This window comes from Tyto alba, unplaced genomic scaffold, assembly GCF_018691265.1.
Source record: "Tyto alba isolate M040663 unplaced genomic scaffold, T.alba_DEE_v4.0 Super-Scaffold_46, whole genome shotgun sequence".
In the NCBI taxonomy this organism is placed as follows: domain Eukaryota; kingdom Metazoa; phylum Chordata; class Aves; order Strigiformes; family Tytonidae; genus Tyto; species Tyto alba.
This window is the reverse complement of record NW_024881322.1, coordinates 13,335,632-13,359,802: the sequence shown is the minus strand read 5'-3', so window position 1 is coordinate 13,359,802 and position 24,171 is coordinate 13,335,632. Positions and strand designations below refer to the sequence as shown.

At 37.8% G+C, this 24,171-nt stretch overlaps 1 protein-coding gene across 1 annotated transcript in view; it reads left to right on the top strand.

Moving 5' to 3' along the window:
* VPS41 (VPS41 subunit of HOPS complex) overlaps nucleotides 1–24,171 on the top strand; it is a 110,710-nt gene that overhangs the window by 8,361 nt on the left and 78,178 nt on the right. The window contains exons 3-4 of the mRNA XM_033007122.2: nucleotides 12,429–12,536; nucleotides 15,529–15,606. Of these exons, the coding sequence (XP_032863013.1) occupies nucleotides 12,429–12,536; nucleotides 15,529–15,606 (186 nt within the window). The remainder of the gene's footprint in view (nucleotides 1–12,428; nucleotides 12,537–15,528; nucleotides 15,607–24,171) is intronic.

Sequence of the window (24,171 nt, the reverse complement as noted above, 5' to 3'; positions counted from 1 at the left end):
TTATGCTCTGCTGCTTTTTTGCCTGTGTGCCTCTCCCTGCCTGCCCGCCCCCCCCTTATAAAATGGAGCAATAGTTCCCTACCTCTGAGAATTAAAGTTTCCAACCCCATTTGTGAGTGTGAGGTACTGATAAAATTCAAGTCATGATGTATCAAAAAACAGAACCTTCCTACTTGCTGAGGGAATCAAAGCTAAGTTATCCACCTGGAATTCGGTTAGTTATTTGTTCAAGTTTTCTGCTCCATTCTGATATACTGCCGGGGCTACGAGCAGATTGCCCTTGTCCAGTACATACCTTTGTAGGGAGCACCTTTTCAAGACCGAATGTCACTGGCTACATAAAATGAGTGCTATGTCCCGTGAAATGATCCTCTGATTATGTAAGGAGTTTCACTGTTTTTTTTTTTTTTTTTTTTTTTTGTAGGTGCTGCACTACAGGGTAAATTTTTTATTTTGTGTTGTTGGCCTTTTAAAGAAAACCGCACAAAAAAAAAGCAGGGCGGTGCAGATGTTAATTTTCTGCAAAAAGTTATTAAAAATAATATTTTTTTAAAGACAGTTGCATTAATATGTGCATTGGTGTTTTTTTCACAAGGTACTTGTGTGTATGTTAGTCATCAGTGTTGCATATGTTTCCATTCTAGCACTTCCATTTTTATATCTCCTGGTCTTAATTTTTTTTGGCCTGTTTTTTGATCTTTGATCACTTGTCCCCTGTGAAAGGGGTAAGTTTGTTCATTTAGTTTGTTCTTTTTGTCATTTAAACACTATATTAATAAATTCTGCGAGACTTTGTAGAGAGGAAAGTACTGTAGAAATTCTTCGTTAACCCAGTACTCAAATAATTTATGGTGGTTTAGCAGTATCCCTCACTGATACACTTTTACCGCTGACAGTGATAGTGGTTTTGTTCTTTAAGGTTTTCAATACTGATTGGAGCAGGAACACAGTTAGGAAACATGTAAGCCTTAAAAAGAGGCAACTCAAAAGCCTTGATGTTTTCCTTTTCAGTGCACTCCAGATCTTAGTCTTGTAGGTTGGGTCTGGATTAGGTCAAAGCAATTAAATCATTTCAAGTAAATAAAGCATCTGGTAAAAAAAGGCTCCTTGTCATACCCTGTTTCCATCAAAATGTTCTCTTAACAGAGTGTGGAGCATTGGGTTGGAAGAGGTGAGCGCTTCTGTGGCTAGTAGCTTTTGAAGGGGCATCACCATTGCAACAAAGAATGGATGGTTGAGAAGTAGGTTTGGCTAATGTACCTCAGTCCAACTTGCCTTTTTTTGTCTTCTGTCTGACCTTTGGCAAAGTATTTCTTTTCATCGTACCTCTTTTCCTTATTACCGAATAGCTCTACATAGGTTGCCATTTTTCTCTTCCAGTTGTTTTAAAAATATAAAATGGGAGAAAAGTGCTCAAAAAGCATATTCTGTTTCACATACCTGAGGAATCTGAGGAGAGATTGTTTCCCCCTGCATGGCTTTAAGTGAAATTGGCCTTTTAAATTGGGAGAATGGAAGGAAAAGATATATAAATTCCAAATAGAAAGTTCTCCTTCTTATTAGTGAGAAAATGTATCGTGCAAATAATTTATCAATTTGAGTCAGTAGGATGAGCATAGTAAATTATTTATTGAAGTTTAAATGGAATCTTTTCATACATTAATTTGAAAAACAAGTTTGCAGTGACTAGTAACTAACATTATAATGTACATCGTTAGAGGATTGACTTGCAGGAAAAATGGATTATTGCTATATTCTTTTAATATCTTCTGGCTTTGAGTGAAAATTAGATACTTCATTTAATGAGCTATTAATATTAACCAGAAGTGCCTGTTCTATCTGTGTGTTGTGGAATACATTAAAAAATAAAAATGCTGCTGTGTGTGCTACATAAATTAAATGCAATTGCAAAGCTAGTGTGTTGACAGAGTATGCAGATGTGGCTTTTCCAAAATACTAAATGTATTCATCTGGGTGGAATAACAGTCTGGGATGGAAAAAGGAAAGTAGTAGGGAAGTTCAGCCATTTACCATCTAGCTCTTCTACTGTGGTGAGGGGGTGAACTTTAAAAACTGCTGTTCCCAAAACTGCACTGTAGGGTTTTCGTATGCCATACATCACAAGGTGGCAACCAGGCTGCTTGAGTAGTGTTCCCGGGCGAAACAAATGTTTGCCCAAATTCCTTAGTCAGCAGAAGGAAAATACAAGTAGAAATGCGTAGTTTCATTGAGACTTGAACTGTGTTTGGATTTTTCAGTGTTGGAACTGGATTTGGACATGGAAGATAAAACAGCCTATCCTGTGGTGCTTCTGGATGGTACACTTGACGTGGGTGCACCAATCCTGTGCTTCTGAACACTGAAGTGGATTTGAAAGTTTTCAGGTGTTCTTTGGCATGCACAAAACGACCAGTAAAATAAAACAAATTGATGGGAGTTGAAATGAAACCAAATTGTACTATATGGACTTTTTACTACTCTTTTTTTTTTTTTTTTTTGACATGACGTTTATGATGATTGCTCATATACAGTATGTCATCTGTGTGTTACTTCTGCTTCACAGCTTGGCTGGTGCCCAGCTTTTTCAAACTTGTAGGAGTGAATCTTCAATTGGTGTTCTGCAAATATGGTGTGACATTCTGTATACCACAACAATTTTGTGAAGAAATAAAATGCTCTCTGCTTTGCCTTTCATCTGTGTGTCATTTCATACTGTGAATGCAGCCCATTTTGATACATATTCACAGGCAGCCATATCATCTTAATTCCTTGCTCCTGGTATATATCTGCATTTTCCCAGAGAGGTCAAGGTATTAAATAAATCCCTGCGGAAAATGGCTGGGGAGAACAGAAAGCTGCTGTGTGAAATTTTACCATCCTAATCCATATTTACCAATTTTACAGCCAAGTACTGGGAAAGTACTAGTGATTTGCCTTATGAGGAATCATAAAGGAACTGGATGGGAGGTTATTCACTTCACTTCCTTAACTGAGCTCACATTACTGTATTTTCACTGTAGAATTAGAGGAAAATTTTTTTAGCAGCATAAGTCACAGATGTGTTTTCATGGTTTAGAAATTTATGTTTTCATGCCTTTTGTTGTCTTGTGTAGCAATAGTTGCAGAATAGAAGCTAATTGTCATGCAGGTTGGAAACTTGACTATATTTTTAGTATTTATTCCAAATTATTATAACATTTAATCCAAACTATGTTAATTCTCACAAAATCTGTGTTTATATAGGACTCAAAATACAGCAACCTGTGCTCTTTCGCGCTGTCCTGCAACTGTTACAAATCTTGAGTAAATAATCAGGTCTTTTACAAAGATAATGATACGTGCTTCATGTCTGCCTCGGTAGTTTGCATCTTTGTTGAAGTTACAACCCAGGTTGTCACTTGAGATCAGTAATTTTATAATATACCTCTCTTTTTATAGGAAGCGATGAAATTAAAAAAATTTTTCTTTATTTTTTTTTTCCCCAGTTTTGGTTAAGTAGGCTAATAAACAAGACCATGGATGTTTCTTTTATTCACTATTGCTCTACCTGCTTTTGAGCCAGTGACTTCAAGATGAAATGCTCTTTGCTATTTTCATTCTTGAACCAACTCATTTATTCTTTTCTGCTTTGTTAAAATTTTCTTATGGGAACAAACTTTCTAGTATGAAAGTAATGGAGGAAAAGAGTTTTCTGGTCTCTCAGTAAGTTTTAGTCTCCAGAGGGTCTGGTAAAGTGCTCAATATTTAAATTCAGCACAGTAAATGAAATAACAACTTGCTATAAAGTTGTGTTCCAATTTGTGCTCTATGTAGCAAACTGGGCTTTTGAAGGTTAAAGGCCTTAGTCTGAGTTTTTGTTGACATCCCTTTAGTGTTAGAGATTTGATTGTATTGAGAGAAATTGAGTCAGGACCCTAATCCTGAAAATAGCATAGGTAGTCCCTTTGTCATTGAGACAGGAACACAAGTCTGGAAGCCATATCCTAGGGATAGAGAAACAGTAATGATGAAGCTGCACTTTGTAATAGTTATGTATTCTCCTACTATAATTCTCCTTGTTTGCTCTGTGTCAATTGTTTCTTCAGCACAAGTGGATTTATCTGCCAAAACAGGGGAAGACAGAGTACTTGCTTCTGGTTTGCTTTTGAATCTGTTTTTTCTTTTAAAAGAAGGCAGCGTGAGACCTAGAAATGGGCAGCAGGGAAGGGGTGGCATTTTCATCATTTTAGAACACAGGAATCTTTTTAAAGAGCAAATGTGGCCAGATCTGCTTGGAGGTATTTAATACATGATTCTGAGGTGTTACCTTTTTAAGGGCTGACTGGGCTTTTACATTGTACTCTGTGTGTTTCTTGATTATACAAAGTAACAATCCACTACTGGTTTTGCAGCAGTGAAAACATACATTTTGGCAAATCTTAGCATTGTGCATTTCCAGCTATTTTTATGGGAAGTAATGATTGCTTAAATTATTTTCCAAAACCAGTGTTTAGGTTCCAGATGTTGTGAGAAGAAACTTGAGTTGGGCTACGGGTTTTTCTGACTCCCACGTCAGAATGGCAGGCAATAGGTTGTCCCGTGGGTGGTTTTCTTGAAAAATAGCGGCATCAGAGGCAAACACTGAATAAGTCAGATGTTACAATGGAAGAAATTTGAGTAAATAACTGTCTTTTACAAAGATAGCAATATGTCCTCTTTGCCCACCTCAGTAATTTGCATCTCTTGACAAGTCTGACTTCTAAAACTTTCCAAAAGCAAACTGCCCTCCTCCCACAATTTCTGACCAGAATTGGTCATCATCTTCAAATAAGGGGAGCGTTCCAAATGGTGCTGAGGAAGAGTGAGACTGCTGGCATGTACACTCAGTGCGGTAAATAGCAGGTCAGGTTACTCGAAGCTGGTGCAAGGAAACAAAAAGGATGTTTGCTTTCGGGGTAGAGAGAAGTGGATAAATGCCCCAAATTATTCTTGGATCCCTTCTTATATCAAATAGATGATACACCAATTCCAATTTAATATAGGGGGTTCAAAGGTTTTACCTCTTGTCTTTAAAGTACAAGTGATAATCTGATGCCTGCAATCATAAAGTAAGAGTGGGATTTATGAGGACTGAGTGTTTTGTGGCTATCAAATGGGAATATAACAAGAGGGGGAGAAGGCTGATTTACCCCATCACAGGTACAACCAAAGTGTATCATACTTATGAGCATGGTAAGTCGTTTAATAGGTAAAGATTAGGAGTTTTTCTTCATTTTCATGTTCTCAAAAAACTCTATCCAGTATTATTACCAAATAATACAGGGACTTTAAAACATGATCTGGGGTAGAAGTTGGAGGTATCTCCAAACTGTATGGTGACATTATGATGTTATTTCTTTAAATTCATCAACAGGCATTAGCAGTTTGTTACAGCTTGCCTTTTAATATTTTCTAAAACTGCTTTAAGAATGGTAATCCTCCTGCATGTCTTATGTCATGTGTTGGTCCCATGTGATGTTTTCACTTGTAGCAGAGTTTTTGCTCAATTTTTTAATCCACTAGCCACATTCCCATGTATTGAAAATGGTCCGTGTGTTCACTTGTATATGTGAACCCTGAGTTAGTAAAATAAAACTGCTTTTTCCTTCCATGTATTTGAAGAGCATCTGTGCTGTTAAGGCATGGAAAGAGGACATGGAAATACAGGAAAGTAATTGTCTGCATTTCCGAATCCTCTTGCTCAGTGGTCGGTCTTGCTCTCTGTCTCCCTGAGTGTCTGTGAGTTGGTGTGGTTGTGCTGCTGGGATGGGAGCTGCACTCTGCTTTTCCTGAGATCCACATTTAGTGTATTTGCTGAGCTGTTCATTCTGGCTTCTGGTGTCTTCTGAGCAGCTGTTTCATGCCAGGCTGTCATTAAAAACGCTGTATAGGAAAGCTGCTCTGCTGTGAAGGTTGCCTGGCTGTAAGTGAGCTTCCAGCTGAGGACATGGTGGCTTTGAAGAGTAAGAAAATGGGAGTCCTGCCAGGCACACTGGAAGGTGTTGAAATTGGGATGGGAGTCCGGGCTGGGAGGGTTTGGTGAAGAGTTTGGGAGGAATTAGGGTATCAGCAAAGGTCCGTCTGTGGGTAGCCAGGAGACAAACCTGAGCAGGTTTGGAAGGGGAAGGCTAGGTTATGCTTCTTGCTACTGAGGGCTTAGTGCTGTATTTCTTAAAAGTGGAGATTAAGCGTTACACTGGGAGCCAGCACCCTTAAGATGTTGGTTTTGGATAGTTGGATTATAGGTGGGATTGACTGGTGCTTTGCAGGCACACCACCCCCTTCAACATCTGTCTGAGGTAACGTTGTGATCAGAGTCACTTGTTTCCTTCTCCATTGGCATCCCAAAATCCAGAGTAGTCCCGTCAGCAGACCCAGCCCGCCAGAGCTGCAGTGAGGAATTGCTGTGCCCTCATCTTGCTTTGCCCTCCAAATCAGGCTGGAGAAACTGCTCGTTCTCCTGGCTGAGCAAAGATGTCGAAACTGAAGCCTTATTTCCAGGGTGGAGAAACTATACAGTTTGTCAGGCCTAATTACTGCCTTTAGGTACAAAAATATGGGAAGTCTCAGCATTTTAGCATACAGCTATTAGAAAAAGAGAGTATCTTTGTGTAAAATATGGTAAAGCAGGAAGTGAGTAATGCTGCATGTCGATATTCCTGGGGAGGTACTGGGAGTGTGGAGATTTGTGTCTGGTTATCTGGATTACTAGATAATCTGGGCCACATTTAGTCTAAATATGATCTGGGTAGAGAGAACTAGCTAGAACAGCCTAATGGAACAGTGAACTTGCTTGTCCGAGGGACATAGCGTTAGGTGTGTATTTTCTTTGAAGAATTTGGCGAGTGGGGTTTAGCAAACCTAAAGTCAGGTTCATTTATAAATCTGTGCTTCAGTATCTCTTGACCCTGAATGAAAGGAGATAGTCACGTCCTAGCAAAGGTCCAGGATATGAACTGTAGAGGATAAAGACTGAAAATAATCATAATTCCTTTCCCAGGCCAAGGTAGGCATTACAACCCCTGTGGTAGAATTCCCAGGTGTGGTAATGAGGTGAAGGTTAAATAAAAAATTTTAGCTGCATCTTCTGTTGGGTAGTACTTGCATGCTTGTGGAAATCTTGTGATAGTTATCCAAAAGTTTGTAAGGTGCTTGTTGGGTGCCCTTGTCCAAACTGAGGTTTGCCCAGCCTCCCTGGTGCAGTCCTGCCCTCCCAGGCAGTGCTGGTGATAGGAAGGTTTTGGGGCTGGCCTGGGGGTTGGTGGTTGCTGATGAGGAGCCTTTTGTAGCAGCATGATTAGAAGTCACCCATTCTGCTTCTCAGCAGGGTACCAGCCACTTGGATAAGCACCCATTGCTCCCATGTCAGCTGGGGGATTTGTCTCACCTTCCCTCAAAACCAAAACTGAGACAACCAATTCAACCCCCTGGTTAAGACATCATTTCCATTAAAAAATTAACAGTTGGAGGTGGTTATGCTTTGGATCAAGTCAAGATGTCAAGACCAAAAATATAATACGTGTTCTTGGCGACTGAGTTCTGATGTGTATTTTGCTGCACTTTGTGCTCTGTACATAGAGAAGAGAAGTCATTCATTCTCCCAGGGGATTACATTCTGGGGCTTGAGGGCTTTTTATATTTGTTTGTTTGTCTGTTTTTGTTTTGTGTTTTTTTTTGTTTGTTTTGTTTTGTTGTTGGGATTTTTTTATATTTGTTGAATTTCAGTATAAGTGAAGCTGGCCCCACCAGAGCACTAAGGATGTGTTTATTCATTTTTGCATAACTGAAACTGTTCTGTGAACCTTTGTTTTAACTTAAAAATAAATGGAGTTGATTTCTTCGGTTCTACCAAAGGTTTTCATATAGTTTGTAAACTAATAATTCTGTAACTCTAACTATTTAGTTTAATTTTTTCTTCTGTGTGATAGTGATGACTGTTTAAATAAATAAAAATGCTGATTTCTTAGTAAGTTCTAAGTGGGTTTCCAAAGATCTGGCCCATATTAAATGTCAAGAAAATCTACTTTCACAAATTGCTAAGATACAGAGAGGCAGAGTATTTTTAATGGTTGTTAACCTAGGAGAAAATGAGCTAATTTGACATTTTTCTTATAATCTCTGAAATCAACATGAACTTGAAAGAAAACATGAAAAAAATGAAAATGAGCTGTGGGGTTTTTGTTTGGTTTTGTCTTTTTTTTTTTTTTTTTTTTTTTTTCTCTCCCATGACATGGCTTTTTAGGAAGGCCTGTGACACCACGGCCTTGTTGCAATAGGGTGTGAGTATAGATCCTTTGAAATTACTTGAGTGATGGACCTTAGGTATCTTTGTATTTGAGTTTATATGCTTTGCAGGGTCAAAATTTGCAGACGTAAACAAGCCTGGAATGGCCACCTATAGTAATTGGAATTCTGGCTGGGACTGGACAGATGATGTGCAGCAAAGAGGAAGGGCACTTGCCTTATAATGTATGCACCGTTTATTTCCATAAAGGCTTTGAAAAACTTGGAGGGCAAATCGTGCAGGAAGGATGACACTTTGCTGTCAGTGCCCGTAACATAATTAGAGTATCTGCAATCACTAGAGCATGTAGTTCATGTGACAGACTGTCCTGTGGGCAGATCCTCTGCAGCAGGAGCAAATGTGGGCTAATGGAATAACTCCGGGAACTGCCCACAGGTTCCTTCTGGAAATTTTCTTTGTGAGGACTGATTTCGGATTTTTTTTTTTTTCCTACTCCTGATTCCACCGCAGTTGCTCCTGTAGGCAAAGCTACGAAAGATGGGGCAGAATATCTGAAGAAGGTTGCGAACCGGCATTCAGAAAGGCAGATGAGCATCCCTTGCAGTGGTACTGGCCTTCTGAGAGCTGATCGCATACTTGCAGCTCTTCTCAGTTTTGTAAATCTGCTCCAGAAGAAGAGTTGGTAGCGAGCTTCACACCTACTAGGTGTTAGGTTTGGGAAGCTTTGTTTTTGATTCAGGAGTTCAGCAGTGACAAATAGAAGAGCTCTTAGTAGGAAGGGACTTGGATTAGTTTTACTGATTAATTAGAGTATTTAATTCAATTGGGAATGTGCTTTCAGTGGGAAATGGTTACAGATACCTGCTCTTTACAGGTTCTTTACAGCATATTTTTAGCAGTTTGATGGTTAGCTTCAGCAGCAATAGGCAGTAGAAAACTAAATGAGATGAGTTTCAAATTAGCATTCCTGTGGTTGAAAAATGGTCATTATATTACAGCACCACAAAGGTAGTTTCCTCCTGTGTGCTCTGTAGGTCTTCCTCCCTTTCAGAATTTAAGGCTGCCATGTATGGAGCACTTTACACATTTTGTGCAGTATACATTTATTTTTCTCTTAATATATTCATCAATAATTTTTAAATTTAATGCTGTTGGGCTTGGTTTAGTTTTTTTCAGGCAGAAAATACGGAAGAAGTGTTAAGCAGTGGTACAAGAAGCAGGTGCTATAAAATTTATTTTCTAGTGTTTAGAATCCTGTAGGATGGTTTAAAGGACTTCTTTAATTAAAAGTGCCATACACTTAGTAAAAATCCATGTTAGTTGAGCAATTGATTTTTTTTTTTTCTTTAAAAAAGGAAAGCTGTGAGTTTTCTTGTATGGGGTAAATGTCACTCTGTTTATATCTTAGCTTTGCTGCAAGTCAGGACTTGTACTATTCCTCTAGGTTGTCATAGAAACGCAGCTAACTGTCATCTCAACTCAGGCTGCTGATGGTTTTATTTGTAGGTTTTCAGGATTATTAAAATTTAACAAAAATTATTGATTTGCTTTTTATTAACACTGGCTTGTGTTTACTTTAGAAGTTCAGACTGCAGAAAAATCTTTTCCTGATAGAAAAGTACCTTTAAAATTATTAAATTCTGATATTCTGAATAAGAGCTCATCAAAGGCATTTAATATATCAGGTAGAGTCTGAAGCAGTAGAGAAATCTTGCCTTTTGCAAATCACCTTTTTAATTTCATTTTGTTTACAAAGTGCTCCCACCCCATTTCAATTCACCTTTTAGCTTGAGTTTTACTTAACATAAAAGATACCTGTCAAGAAAGCATGAAATGGCTACATCATCGTGCCTCATATTTGAAGTTTTCATTTTATTATTTACTTTTTTCGAAGCTTGGCAGAATGCTCCAGTGCACTGACTTTTGAAAGTATATATTTTTTGTGTATGCACGTGCAGGAAAAATTACTTAGTTTTCACTCATAAATAAGACAGGCAAAACTTATTTACAGTAACTTTATCTAATGGTCCATGGACGAATGCTTTTATGCAAACTACTCAAGAGAGTAGAATTAACTTTTCACGTTGGTTGCACATTGGATGTCCAGACTCCAGCAACATGTGGGATCTTATAAACACTAGATGACTGGAGTTCAGTTTTTACTTTTATGAATTTATTCAATGATTACCCATGCATTTCAAGTGTAATCTTTGTAAGCAATGTATAAAATGCAGTAATGTATTAATTGCTGTAAAATGGACGCATACTTCCATACGCCTTCCTTCCATCACATGTACATGTTTTTTATTTTGACTTCACTTCCTCCCTTTTACCCTGTAGTCATTTATTAAGGATCTGTAGGCACAGGGAATTTGGCTGATTTATATACAGCCCTGTAATTTGACATTGTCATTCTGTCTAGTAACAACTTTGTTCAGTGTTAGATTTACTGAATAAAATTGTTTCTTGGTGGACATTTTGACACCTCACTTCAGACTGCTACGTCATGGACTGCTGACATCCCTATATTAATCCCATTTGTATTCTGTCATAAAACTCCCAAATAACATTTTAAAAGGGCCTCTCTTTGCAGCATATTTATATAAGCATGGGGCTAAATACTGAGTGTTTCCATAGGTCCGTATGGATTTTATGTGTTTTGTATGAGGGTATGTACTTATTAGCATGTGTGATGGTAGCACACATGGTAAATCACTCTAATATTTAACGTGGGAAAGACTGGCTTTAGTACACCAAAGGCACTTTGAACAAAATACGTTTTATTAACAAGTCAGCATGTTTATCTTCCAAATTTATTTTTTCAGATCATTAGCTACAAGAGAACGTTGCACAAACACAGTTCTGCTATAGGCTCACACTGTGTATTTTTATTTTCTGTTCTAGGGGTTGGAGAGCAGTGGTTGGTAGGAAGTAAAGGTGCTCCTTTACTAGAGCACTGCACTGGTATATTCTGGTTGCTTAGGAAGGAAAGACATGTTTTATGTGGGAAACACACTCAACATTGATGTGTTCATTAGAACTAATAGTAAGTGCAGGAGACTATCGCTGCAGGTATACTGTTTCCCAGTGAGGACCAAGGGATGTATATGGGTCTGTGTATGTCTATGCATGTACAGTATTAACTGAGGCTTACTGAAGCCTATGAAATCTCTCTCTGGCATTGAACTTCAGTAGACCATCTATTACAGATAGATGCTTGTGACCAGAGAGCTATATTGCACCTTGGATTTTCTTTTTCTAAGAGATAAACATGTTGGGAATTCTTTGATCAGTGAATTTGCTGCTTGTGTTTTTTAACTCTGTCTCCTTTCTCTTCACTCTGTGCCACTTGATGCATCACCTTTCTTTGCATCTAAGTAGTGATTGGGTGATATTGCATAACATGCTTGAAAAGAAAGAGAGGAAAGCTTTGGTATTTACCAGAAAAAGTTCCTAATGTGAAAATGATATAGGTGATCATTAGGAATATGCTGTGTCCAGATCCTTTTCCCAGATGGTTTTGTAACAACATAATTATACTTTTTTTTTTTTTTCCTAACGTAAACCCATTGGTGTGTTTTATAAAATTGACTTATTCCTAGTGGATTCTTTTTATTTTTATTTACAGCATTTTGCTTCTATCCTTCCTACAGAGGTGCAGCGTCTTGTAAAGGTCTTGAAGTTTCTTGTAACCTGCATGCTTCAGCTTAGAGTTAATTGTGGCTACAGTGGCACATGTTATTTTAACATCATCCGTTTTTCCATATCCATCCCTTTTTATATTTTTCTTCTAAATTGTGAATGACTAACCTTACGTAACAAAGTACACATGTACATTTTTTCCTGCTTTTTAGATACCGACTAAGTGCCTCTTACAGCTGTATTGATATGTTGCTATACAGTCATTGTTTGCATCCAGAACTTTGGAGTAAAAAGAGGAAGTTGTAACAAAAAAAGCACAACCCAAGCCCCCCTCCAATGATAAAATTTTAAAGTTTGGCTTTTGATTGTAATGGCTGTTGTTAAGAGATAGCAGTGATCCATCTTCGCCTGTTGCTGTGTTATAATTTTGGGGTATCTTTTAAGTTGTTTTTTATTTTAAAAAACCTTCTAAATGTTTGGTTGTTTCTCTTGCTCCCTTTTCCTTACACTCTTAAAAATTTAGGAAGATGAGAGTGAAGAAGAACCTAAGCTGAAGTATGAACGGCTCTCTAATGGAGTGACTGAAATTCTCCAGAAGGATGCAGCCAGCTGCATGACGGTGCATGAAAAGGTATTATGTGACTTTGTGGCAGAGACAGAACTTCTGCTTGGTTTTATATATTTATATATGCTTATGCATCAATATATTTCTGTGTAGAAGTGCTGCCAAACCTAGAGGTGCAGTGCAAGTGAACACTAATATAAACAAAATTCATGGTAAACCTGTGTTGAACAATCCATACTTTCTCAGTGAGAAAATGAGGTGAGAATTCAAGGTGAAGTGATTTGTTAGATGTGATATTTACATAAGCTACTGGGAAAATGCTCACCTGATTTTAATTATGGATAACATTATGAACTAGAAATGGGATACAGTCCCAACTTCATTCAGAAAGGAATTTGGCATATACTGTGCTTATTTGTGCAGTCTGGATCACTGAACACAGACTTGATCGTGCCAGGGGCCAACTTAGCATGTATTCAGCTGTGCAAGACAGCTGAGTTTCTGTTAATACAGTGTAGAAGACAGTAGTTACAATATGCCTTTCTTAGTTGTTTGGGGTTTTTTGGGGGGCTGTCATACTAATACTTCCCTATTCCCTGTCCCTGATGCAATATGTTAAAAGCAAGGAGAGGGAAGGCATGTGCTCTAGTACTGGTAAGGTTTGAGACCTGTAAGAGCATAAAAGGGAGAAAGTGATGGACGAGGCAAAGTAAAGAAATTTTACGAGGAGACATTCCTTTGTTGTTACAAGGAAGAAACTTCATCTGTTTTAATGATTTAAACAATTCCTTTTTTATTTTCTGAGCTTTCTTCTCTTTTATAAATACTGAAGAACATTTTAAAATATTGAGGAATGCTGTGGAGCATCTGAAAGTATGAGTTAATGGTTTATCAGTAACTATTAGTATGTAAAACATAATAGCTATTTTCTGAATGTATAATTTTTCACAGCCAGTAATAGCTCCTTAACAGTTATTGCTGAGGGATCTATCTCTATTATTTGGCTATATTTTTAGATTGACTTGTGCTGTGTTTCTTTTACTCAAAGGACTGTTGCCATGGCTCAAGAGGCTCTTAAGATGAAGCCTGTATTTTAACTGTGCGAATGAAAACAATAAATCTTTTCAAAATGTTTTTGACAATTTAGGATTACACAGATATTTGGAAAATTGGCAAGTGTTTCCTTCTGGTCTGTGGCCTGTTTGTGTTACCTTTTTTCTCCTGAGCCTCAGGTAAATTTTGAAAGCCGAGAGTTGAACAGGATTTTTCTATAAGGATGTGCACAGATACAGCTTTAACTATAGTGTCACAAAGAGTGACAATACGAGAAAGCTGTTTAAGTATCCCAGCACTTTTTACTTTTCAACAAACTGGATACACTATTTATGAGAAGGATCAATATTGTTAGAAGACAGGTACTGGAGTCTTTTAGGAGTAGGTCTCTTAGAACAGAGAGCTTAAAAATGAAGCTGGGTTATGGGTTTTGCGAGGGTGTTTTCTGTTTTATTCTGGTTGGGAATTTTTGTTGGGGTTTTTTTGTTGTTTTTTTTTTTTCCCCTGCAAAAGCAGGAAAACACCTGCTAAGTCATCATTAACGAAATTATACAGTACTATGTAAAACAGGCCTCTGATTAAAGCAGTTTAACTTTGCTGGGAATCCTGAAAATCTGCCTTCTGTATTCAGACTAATTTCCCCCCAGAATTATTTTTTTTTCTTTTCACTGCTAAAGCATCATATTTTCACCAGGCTTGCTGTCTGCACTGGATGACTAATCGTCATGGCACCTGGTGCATTCAAGCAGGCCTGTGCAGTGGAATAGTCATACCTAGTTATGTCTGCACACCTGATGTTTTATTAACCAGTATTGATTTTTTTACCCGGGGGACTTTTTTCTTCCTGAAAAAAGGCAACCTTGCAGGAGTGAAAGGCATTGCAGGGGATGAATTTCTAATGAACCCCTTCTTTCCCTTTCTTGACTCCTTTTAATGTAGCTTCATATTTTAAGTGCCTGAACTGAAATTTCATTTTAAGCAATTCCATTTTGATAAATCCTTTTAAACCTTGACTTTCTGTAAGGTTATTTTTTAAAGATTGTGCTGCCTGACTGACACGCTTAGCAGTGCCTGTAAATTTGAGCATTTCATTATAGGTTGCAATGAAGCATGCTCACATGCAGTGAAATACAGAGAATTGAGGAGCCTAGACTATTTGAGTAATGCTGAAGGGAGGGGGGGAATAAAAGAAACCTCTGTCATAAATCAAGTAGTACCGAAGTTCTTCCTTTTCTATTTAGGTGTAGTTCACATGGTTCAATTAACAGCAGATCTCTCAGAATCAATTCCCTTCTTGTTTGTATCAAAATAAGTTTGTGATAGCATGCATTTGTGTGGAGGCTTCTTTATTTGCTACTATTTTTTAGAATGAAACTCCTGAGATTTTTGAGGAAAACTGTATTTGTCTTGAGAGTGTTCAATGCAGGAACATTACTACGTGAAGGAAAGCAAACCCAGTGGTTATCTGTGTGCTTAAATGCCCTGTCAGAGACCTTCCATAATCCAGCAGTGTTTTACCAGTGGCTTACCGGTGGCCTTTTGCTGTGTTTGAATGGTTTGGTTTTATGCTAATGATGGAGGAGAATTAAAAACCAAGCCCAAAGGAAATCATTATGATTGAAACAAAGCTGTGGAAAGGATCTAGGAACTGTATCAGGTTTGTGTTGGTCCTTGCTTTCACGCTGCATTTTTAATTTGCTGCCACAGTCCATCAGGCAGTGTGTACGGACTGCAGACACACCATTAGTTGTCAGTGGATGAGGGTCCTCATGACTCATTCTGACAGCTAACTTGCACTATCACAGTAATATGGGCTTGAAGCCCTGTTTTATTCTTTAGGTGCAGTTAAAATAAGCTTTGTCTATAGAAGGTGGTGGTATTTTTTTTTTTTTCCCCTGGTGCTGCTAATCATTAATCTGCTAAACATCCCAGAGTTCATTTAGCATTGCTGTAGTTTTGGTTGCAGTGTCTTTGTGTTTATGTAATCAGTCTCTTTCTTTTACAGTTTTTGGCACTGGGAACACATTATGGCAAAGTTTATTTACTTGATGTCCAGGGGAACATCACACAGAAGTTTGATGTTGTAAGTATGGCATTATTCCAAACACATCTACTGGGATGTAAGAATGCTGTGATGTACAAAGTAATAAATAAGTTAACGCTCTTGTTACACCTGAAATTTTACTAATGCATTTCATGAACTCCCTCCTCATAACATAAGAGGCAGTGGATAGTCCTTGCAAAAAGAAGTTACACTGGATGGTTTTGTGATGGGCACATCTCTGTTTACATTTAATCAACTTTCTTCATGAAGACAGAAGAGGAAATACTTATTTATGATTGTAAATGGCTATTATTAATTATGTAACCCAGAGGCTCGTGACTTCGGTAAGACATGAGCCTGCTCATTAGGTAACTATTGTCAGCTGTTAGTGTGTGCACTATCATCTTATCTAGTTGCCACAAGTAATTGAAAATTGATTGATTGTCTTGCTGGTTCAGTTTATCTACTGCAAATATATAACGCTAATATTTTATGTGAATGTTTTGAAGCTTAGACTCTTAAGGGATTGTATTGATTGAAGGAGAAGCAGACTTTTTCCCTCTTATGGTTCCTGATACCAGAGGATGAATGAAATGCTACATTTAAAGCTCTGTTCTAGAGTATTAAATGTTCCTTTTAATTGTGGGTATGTGTTGATTATTTTTTTAATTTGTTTTTTAATCTATCATTTTTAAAATCTCTGTCTTCCATAGGAGGTAGGAAGAAAAGAATTAACTTTTTTTTTTCTTTCTCCTGGCATTGTCACAAAATCTAGTAGCCAAGCATTGGTTTTTCATAGCAGTGTCAGCACTTGTCAGAGTATCCATCACAAGATGTTTGCATGTTTGCAAAGAGAACATATGTTCTAAAGCTGACACCACTAGCTGCATGGGTGGGGTGAAAGGGTTTTTTTATATTTGTGAAAAATCTAATTATGCAATTGTATGATGGGGTGGGGAAGTCACAGCCATAATCTAGACTCCTAGGCACAGCCTCTGAAGGAAATTTTATATATAGCAGTGGTCAGATTGACAATGACCTTACTGGGTATTAATGAAAGTCAAGCTAATTATGCGCTCCTATTTCTTTTAAGTTTGTATGTTCATCAGCCTCACAGAGGAGATGCTGACTGCATTTCAAATGAGGAAGGGCTTTTGGTGTCTCCCTTGCCATTCTGATTACTTTACATGTATGCTATTTGCTAAAGATACAGTTTCTTTCTCTCGAAAGTAATGTATTTGGGGCAGGCCAGATTAAAGTGTACCTGAATGCTCTTACATCTCTGCAGTAAAAGACTGACCTAACGCCTCACTCAAATGCAGTGGAGATTTTCTATTGAGCCAAGCATTAAATGTCTTAGACCTGTATTCGTTCTACTCTGCCAGCTGCTTGGAAAAGTTCATTTGTAAAACTACCACATTTTTTTTCCCCAGAGTGTATCACCAACACCCTGTTCTCCCACACTGGTTCTGACAGGTGAAATCCTCCTCTTCCTGTAAAGACTTAGGGTATTGCATAGGTGTAGAACAAGGAACAAGTGGGGCCTGTTCTACTAAAGACTATAAAACAAAATCCCTGCATCTTCTTTATACCAACCCACCCAAATCTGCTATTCTTTTCTTTGCTTTTCCTTAATAAAAAGTCCTACTAGTGCCTGCTGGGAGGGTGGTTTCTTGTGATGAAGTTCAGGTTGAGCTATATAAACCACTTTCTGCTCTCCAGTGCTTACTTGGTGATCTCTTTTCCAAACTTGGCCTGCTTCAGGATGAAGATTTTTGTGCCATGTCTTCTTGTAGAGATGGCAGTGATTGCTTTTTGGTATGGTGAACAGGAAAAAGAAATGTTCCTTGAATTCTATTTATAATGTTTCCGTCTCCTTTTGTAAGTTACATGTCTCTAGTGCAACAGATAAATTATATCATGGATCAGATGAAAAGGGTGCTTCTTTTTTTCTTTTTTATAGTTAGAAGAAAATGATTTTCATCTAGGACCACTTGTCTTAAAAGTTTTCTAAGGAACTACAAAGTGTTGTAGTACAGAATGGGCTGCTTATGTGAGAAACAAAACAGCTCTTTGACATCCTTGGCTACTTAAACAGAGAAGTTTTCTGAGTGAATGTTTTCAGCTGTTGAACTCATAGACAATTTGTTCTGAACTGGCTGCTCTATGTCAGAATATTTTCCTTCTAACCTGAACGTTTCAAGATCTTGGGATCTTGGACTGTAGACTAGAGGCATCGCTATCAAAATGTTTGGTGCAGTCTTCCTTCTGTTCTCTCCTACCAACACCTGTTTACCATCTCTCCTCCTGGGGGATTTCCCAAATAAAACTTTAACCCTTTCTTGATAAGAAAATGAGTCACTTCCTGAAATCCTACAGATGCAAAGCATTCCTTGTAAATGTGCTGGGGCAAAGAGTATTATTTCTCTACTGGTATTTTCTCTGGTTCTTTGTTGAGTCCAAAATAAGCAAATTCCTTATGAGAAGCATTTCCACTGGTGGAATGGCAGATACAATTTTATTTGGAAGTTGTAAATAGGAGAAGTATCTGTTAGTAATTTCTGGAAATTAATAGTGTACAAAAATTGTTTTGAGTAAGTAAAACAGTCTCTCATTAAAGAGCAAGAAATATTACCACTGAAGTATTTTCACTGTTCGCAGTCAACAGTGTACCTGGAGAGTGACTCATAAATACTTTTCTTTTTGAAAGAATCTTTTTAGCAAATGTTTTTGGTCTTGTGAGATGGCAGAAATGGATAGTAAGGATAGCAACGTGAAGCCCTTTGGTTGGAAGAAATCAGTTATGTGATTCAAGGAATTGTTCTTCATTTAAGTCTTTATCAGGGTTTTTCAGGGTTTTGTGGTTTTTTTTTTTAAAGCCAAGTTGGGCAATAAACAAAAAATAATTACTTTCTATGCATCTAATTCTGTTAAATATCTAAATAGAAAAAACAAATATTAAACAGGTAACTTTAAAAGTCACTAAATCTGAAATAGTGTTAGTATGTGAAATAAACCAGAATGGAGGAGAGGGGGGTTTTTATTTTAACCTTTAAAAAAAAAAAAATTAACAGCAAGTTTGTACTAATATGTAGAAAATACCTTTACTGCTGCTGTAGTCCACTTGATTTCCACTTTTTTTTCCTAACATCAGGTAACCATGTTCAATAATATCAATGGGCTTGGAAATTGAAAAAATAAGAATTTTGGTTTTATAATAAATGATTTATTTTCCATATTGTCTCACATCTGGATTTGAGCTAAATTGTAAAACAGAAATAGAGACTAATCTTGGAGGATTTGTAGCATATGTACTTTATCATGTCTCCAATTCCTGTGAACTTTGAGGGAGAAAACTCATGGATATATTGCATAATCTCTAAAATGGCCGATTTTTGAATGATGATCCTCCAGTTGAAGACTGAATGCATTTAGAAATTAAGATTGCTAAAAACAGCTGTAAGAAACACTAAAATGTAAAGCTTGGCATCCCTAGAAGTTCTGCTATTGTAGCATGCCTTTTTGTTTCTTTGTTTGTTGTTTATAGAACCTTTTAGGACTTCGCTCTCATGTTCATAGCAGCAAAACAGTATGGGTATCCTGAATTGCAAATATTGGCCCCAGTGCTGCAAAGACTCAGTCAAGTGCTTTACTTTGACCCATAAATATTCACAGAGGCTTCTGTGAAACCCTTGTAGACAACTAGAAAGTCTTTTCAGAAGGGAGTCGTCTTCTCATCCTGCTCTTAAAATACCTGGTGCTGGATGCTGTACCAGGAGGATGACTAGACTTCTCAGGTTTGCTGCTCCCCTTGTCAGCACCAGTGGAAACGTGTGCTTTGAGCCTGGTGTCGGAGACTTTTGGTTTGAGGAGAACTGAGGGACAGGAATGTGGGGGGGTCTTTGGCCTTGGGTGGTGCTGGTATCTCAGCAGCCACGCTTGTGCTCTCGCATGATCCCTCTTTCCTGCTTGCCTAGCATGTTTTTAGCTCTTGCCAGTGTGGCTGTCTTTGACAATGTCAGCTGCCTAAGATTAACTGATATGCATCCTCAAATAACGTATGTTTGACAAACTGGTGTTCTCTTGTATTAGGGTTCAGTGCATTGAGTGAGATGAAATGTGTCAAACGCACTGAAAATTATTACTAAAAGGCAACAAGAAGGGGGAAAAAAAAGCCTGCTAATGCCACTGACAAAGGATGATGCAGGACTGATTCACAGCATGTTAATTCCAAATGCTTCTCCATCTTTCTTTTCTTCTTAGACTGTCTACAATTTATTAATATAATTATTGCCTCAACTGACATCTTGTGGATTAAGGACTTGTAGATATGAAGAAAGCTGTACAAACATGTTTAGTTAAGTAACAAATCAAAAACCTTTCAAAGGGCAAGAAACCTGCCCCGATTCTGGTCTTCTAATAAACATCAAGCTTAAAGCAAAAATGGTAAGAAGTCTTGGCTGGTGCCAGTGATACTCTGTGAGAAGGGGAAAAGTCACCTATTTTACAAGTAGGGGGGATTTAAATGTTTAATGCATTGCAGGTGTTTCAGGGGTGATGCATGAGCCTAGAAAAAAATGTAAATCGTATTTTAAAGCTTCTGTTAGTGCAAAGAAATTGAAGTCCTTTTAGCATGCAACATTTGTGAGCTACTCAAGACTGTTGAATTTCAGAAAGAATGAAGCTTTAAGTAGAGGCCCCTTCTTGCAGCATTTCTTTTTACCACGTATTTCTTTCCTGGCCTCACCATTTTTTTCTAATTGTCTCACATTGTATAGCACTAAACATTTCTTTATGTTTTTTTAATTGGAGTGGCAGAAATCCAAAATCACCAGGTCATCTCTGCTCCCTTGAAAAATTAAAGGGGAGTTCCTTCTGTGGTGATATCGTTGCCCTTGGTTGTATTAAAGTTACAGCACTCGCCAGCTTTTGGAGCAAGCGTGTTGCTTGAAGGTCAGTCAGTGGCCTGTTGGTTTTGCTGATAACTCGGCAGGCTCCAAAGAAAATGCCAGAGGTTTCTGTTGACTTGATGTGCTTTTGAAAAAGTTTAATTGCTAAGAAGAAAAGCATATGTCTAATGAAGAAGCAGCTGTTGTTAAGTACTAAATGCTGTTTCTAGAAATGATGCAGAGCCCACTAATTTCTGAGAGAGATAATGTGACATCTTTCAATGGGGAAGGTAACTTTTAGCCTTTGATTATATAATGAAGAAGTTACTTTGAATTGAACTTTACCTGAGAGTTTAAGACTAAAATGATATAAATGTCACTTATTTTGACAGGCTACTTAAAATTCCCTGTTTATTACTTTAACTACATCATTTTAGTTGTCACTGTCAGACTATGAAAGAAGACTTAGGAAATAAAGTGAAGCAACAGAATTTAGAGTAAAGATCTGGGTAGCTGTGTGTTAGTATTTGCAGAGTGTCACTGCACCTGTTAAATCTGAAGCTGAAATGCTGTGTTTTCTGCAAAACCGAGCGGGCTGCTATAAATGTAGACTCCACAACCAAAGTGAAAATTAAGGTTTTGTTAGGAGCGAGTGTCTATGCAAGGGACAGGTTTCCTTCCCCTCCATGGGACCTCCCACCCAAATGGGTGGTGTGGTCCTACAGCTTTAAGTTAATGCTTTAATTTAACTTCAAATGCTTTAACTTAACCCCTAGCTCTGCCCAATGGAAAAACTAGGGAAAAGTGATGTTCTTTGGGATTTTGCTCTTAAGACTTGGATGTCTACACCCAGTTTAATATCCCTTCTTCTGCTTCTGTTTACCTGTCTTTTCATTTTAACTGCAGATGATTTGGAAATCTAGAGGTTTTTACAGTAGTTGTGGGAGTAACTCGGATGGCCTTTTGAGTCTGGCTTTTTGGATGTTATAAAGGCTTGGAAAGTATGTCTGTAATGTTTGTTCTGGTACTGTGCTTATTAGGTTGTTTGTGACCTGGAGTGTTTCCGATGGGAACTGTGGAGCTATTGAAGATTAGGACCCTTCCTTGTCAGGAATCGTAGTGTACCTGGGTCTCTGTCACCAGATGAGAAGTGAGGTAGCTTGCCTAGACCAGCAAAAATTGTGGTGTCAGGACCGTTATTCCATAGGTCTAGAAAAGTTTCATATCTGACATGACTGAAACAAACAAAAAAACCCTCTCTCAGATGTTTTGCACATCATCTTTAAATCCACTGTATCTAACTTTCCTTTGAAGGGAGCGTTGCTTTGCTTTTTACTTAAAGAGATCAGGTGGATGTGGAAGGCATTTGTTATTACTGAAAAGGTTGCTTGGAGTATGGATCGAATATGGGTGTTTTTAAACAATTGTAGTATTATGTATGATTAATTTTTATAAGCTCAGAACTGAGGAAAGCATGATCATTTCATTCAATTATTCTTTCAAGCTTGTAGCTTCAATAACTCTGTAGCTTAGTGCAGAATAATGTGAAAAGTTTAGTTGGAAGTATGGGCTCAGCTACAGAAGGTCTTGTATGGTCCAGCCATTTATTTCTTGAATGCTGCCAGCTCATACAAGTCTGTGCATGTCTGTGCAGTCACAAACAGTAACATGTATGCTGTAGATTAAATTTACTTCTGTTAAAGTGTAAAGCCTATGTACTTTATTAGCTGTTTCTGGGACCGCAGTTGTTTCTGCCTTCTGTTTTGAACTTTTCACTAGCAGCTATGTTGCCCATGTACCTTCTTTTGAGAAGGATGTTAGCCTCATCCTTAGACTGAGTCATCTTTCTACAACTTCATTACTCTCCAAATGCTTATTGGCTTTCCTCTAGCTTTTTGACATAGAAGCATAGGAAGAAGTGTCCTTTTTGTTCTCCAGTATCAATCACTTTTCTACAGAGTGGGTATCCTGTTGTCTCTCAGTCGCGTTTCATGACCAACTCTGAAGGTATTGCATTTAAGGTACCTTAGCAGTCCTCTTTAGTGTCACCGAGTTCAGTAGGAGTTTGTTAATGTCACCTCTTAATGAGGTAAAGGGCTGCAACTGAATACTGTTTTGTCACAATGAGCTAGACATAGCAAATAGTTCAGTTTCTCTTGACTTGGTAGAGTCCTATCATACTCTGTGTTTTCTCAAAAAAAATGAAATCTGGAAAATTCTAGGGGAAAAAATACCTCATTACAGGAGAACGCTAAACATGAAGGACGTTACTACTATAGTATTTAATACAACAATGTTGGTCAACGAAAGGGCAAAGTTTCCAATGTATTTATTTTTTTTTCAGGAACTCAGTCTATTTTTCTGAAAGATCAAGTAGAGGACCTTACTGTAATTCTGCTAAGTAGACTTACATGTGGTATTTTCAAACGTTTTTGAACAAAATTATTTGCGACATTATGCAGAAGCATCAAAATCATCAAAACAATTTTTCTTTTTTTTTTTCTTCTAACTCTTTTGCCATCTAGGTTTGGTAAAATTTGCTGTTTGAATGCATACTATGTCTTGTGATTATTTAGAAAGTGTAATTTGTGTTTGCAACTATTACTGACCTTTTCTCTGAAAAATTGCCCTATGCGCGATAATTTGACAACAATATTAGGCAACAAAGCTTATTTGCTTTTAAGAAAAACATGGAAACCTAGTTTCTAATTTCAAAGACGTATTAAACAACTATGCACAATAACGTTTTTTTCATCTCTGATTTAAGCAAAGGATTACTTTTCTAGAGTGTAATGGGCTCCTAAAAGAAAGTTTCAGATGACTCCCAACAAAATTCAAACAACTGTTAAATAAGGAATATACTTCCCTGTGCCTTCCAGAGGCTTAGTCCCTCACAAGAAAGGCTAGATGCTGCTAGGTTGCTCTGTTTTTTACTGCTTGTTGGTACTCAAAGAACCACAGATTCTCACCATCAGGGATGCACCTGCCCTACTGGGAACTTTCTGGTTTGATCAGGTGATGTTGACTGGCACAACACACATGTTCAGTGATTCACCGCTTCCTTTTTCCAGTCATCTCAGAGGCGCAGTGTGCCACATCTGTCTCATCCCCCCCAAATGCTCTTTGCTGATATATAGCTGGACCACTGGGCAAAGTTGCAGTGGAGTTTTTATTAGCAGCAATGAAACGGCTCGTTTCAGGTAGCACTGATGAAGTCTTTTCATAAAAGAGTGATAACACAGACGTGTGTTTTGTAAACCCTAACAACCTTTGAAAGCATAGGGGGGATTTGGAAAGGTTTGATTCCCATGAAGCTAGTATTCTGCTGATTCCTAGAGCTGTTTTCCTTTCAAATGGCATATTATACCTGGACGGCATTTTCCTCTATACAGAAGGCAGGCACTTATGTGCACATATACAAAATAATAGCAGTTTGCTTGTCAGAATTTTTCAGAGTTCTGGCATTAATAAAATATTATTTGCATTAGAAAATGGTTTTCCTAGTTAGAAAGTCCAAAGCAACTGAGTTCTGGAGGACAATGTTTTTTATACAACTTGACATTAATGATAGAGCTACAGCCCTTTGTCTCCATTAACAATAAAAAAGCAGCACTATTAAAAACACAGAATGACATAACAGGGGCATAATATGATGAACAAAGCATGAAGGCAAAACTAAGTATTTTTTCCCAGGGGGGTAAGATATTATTGATAA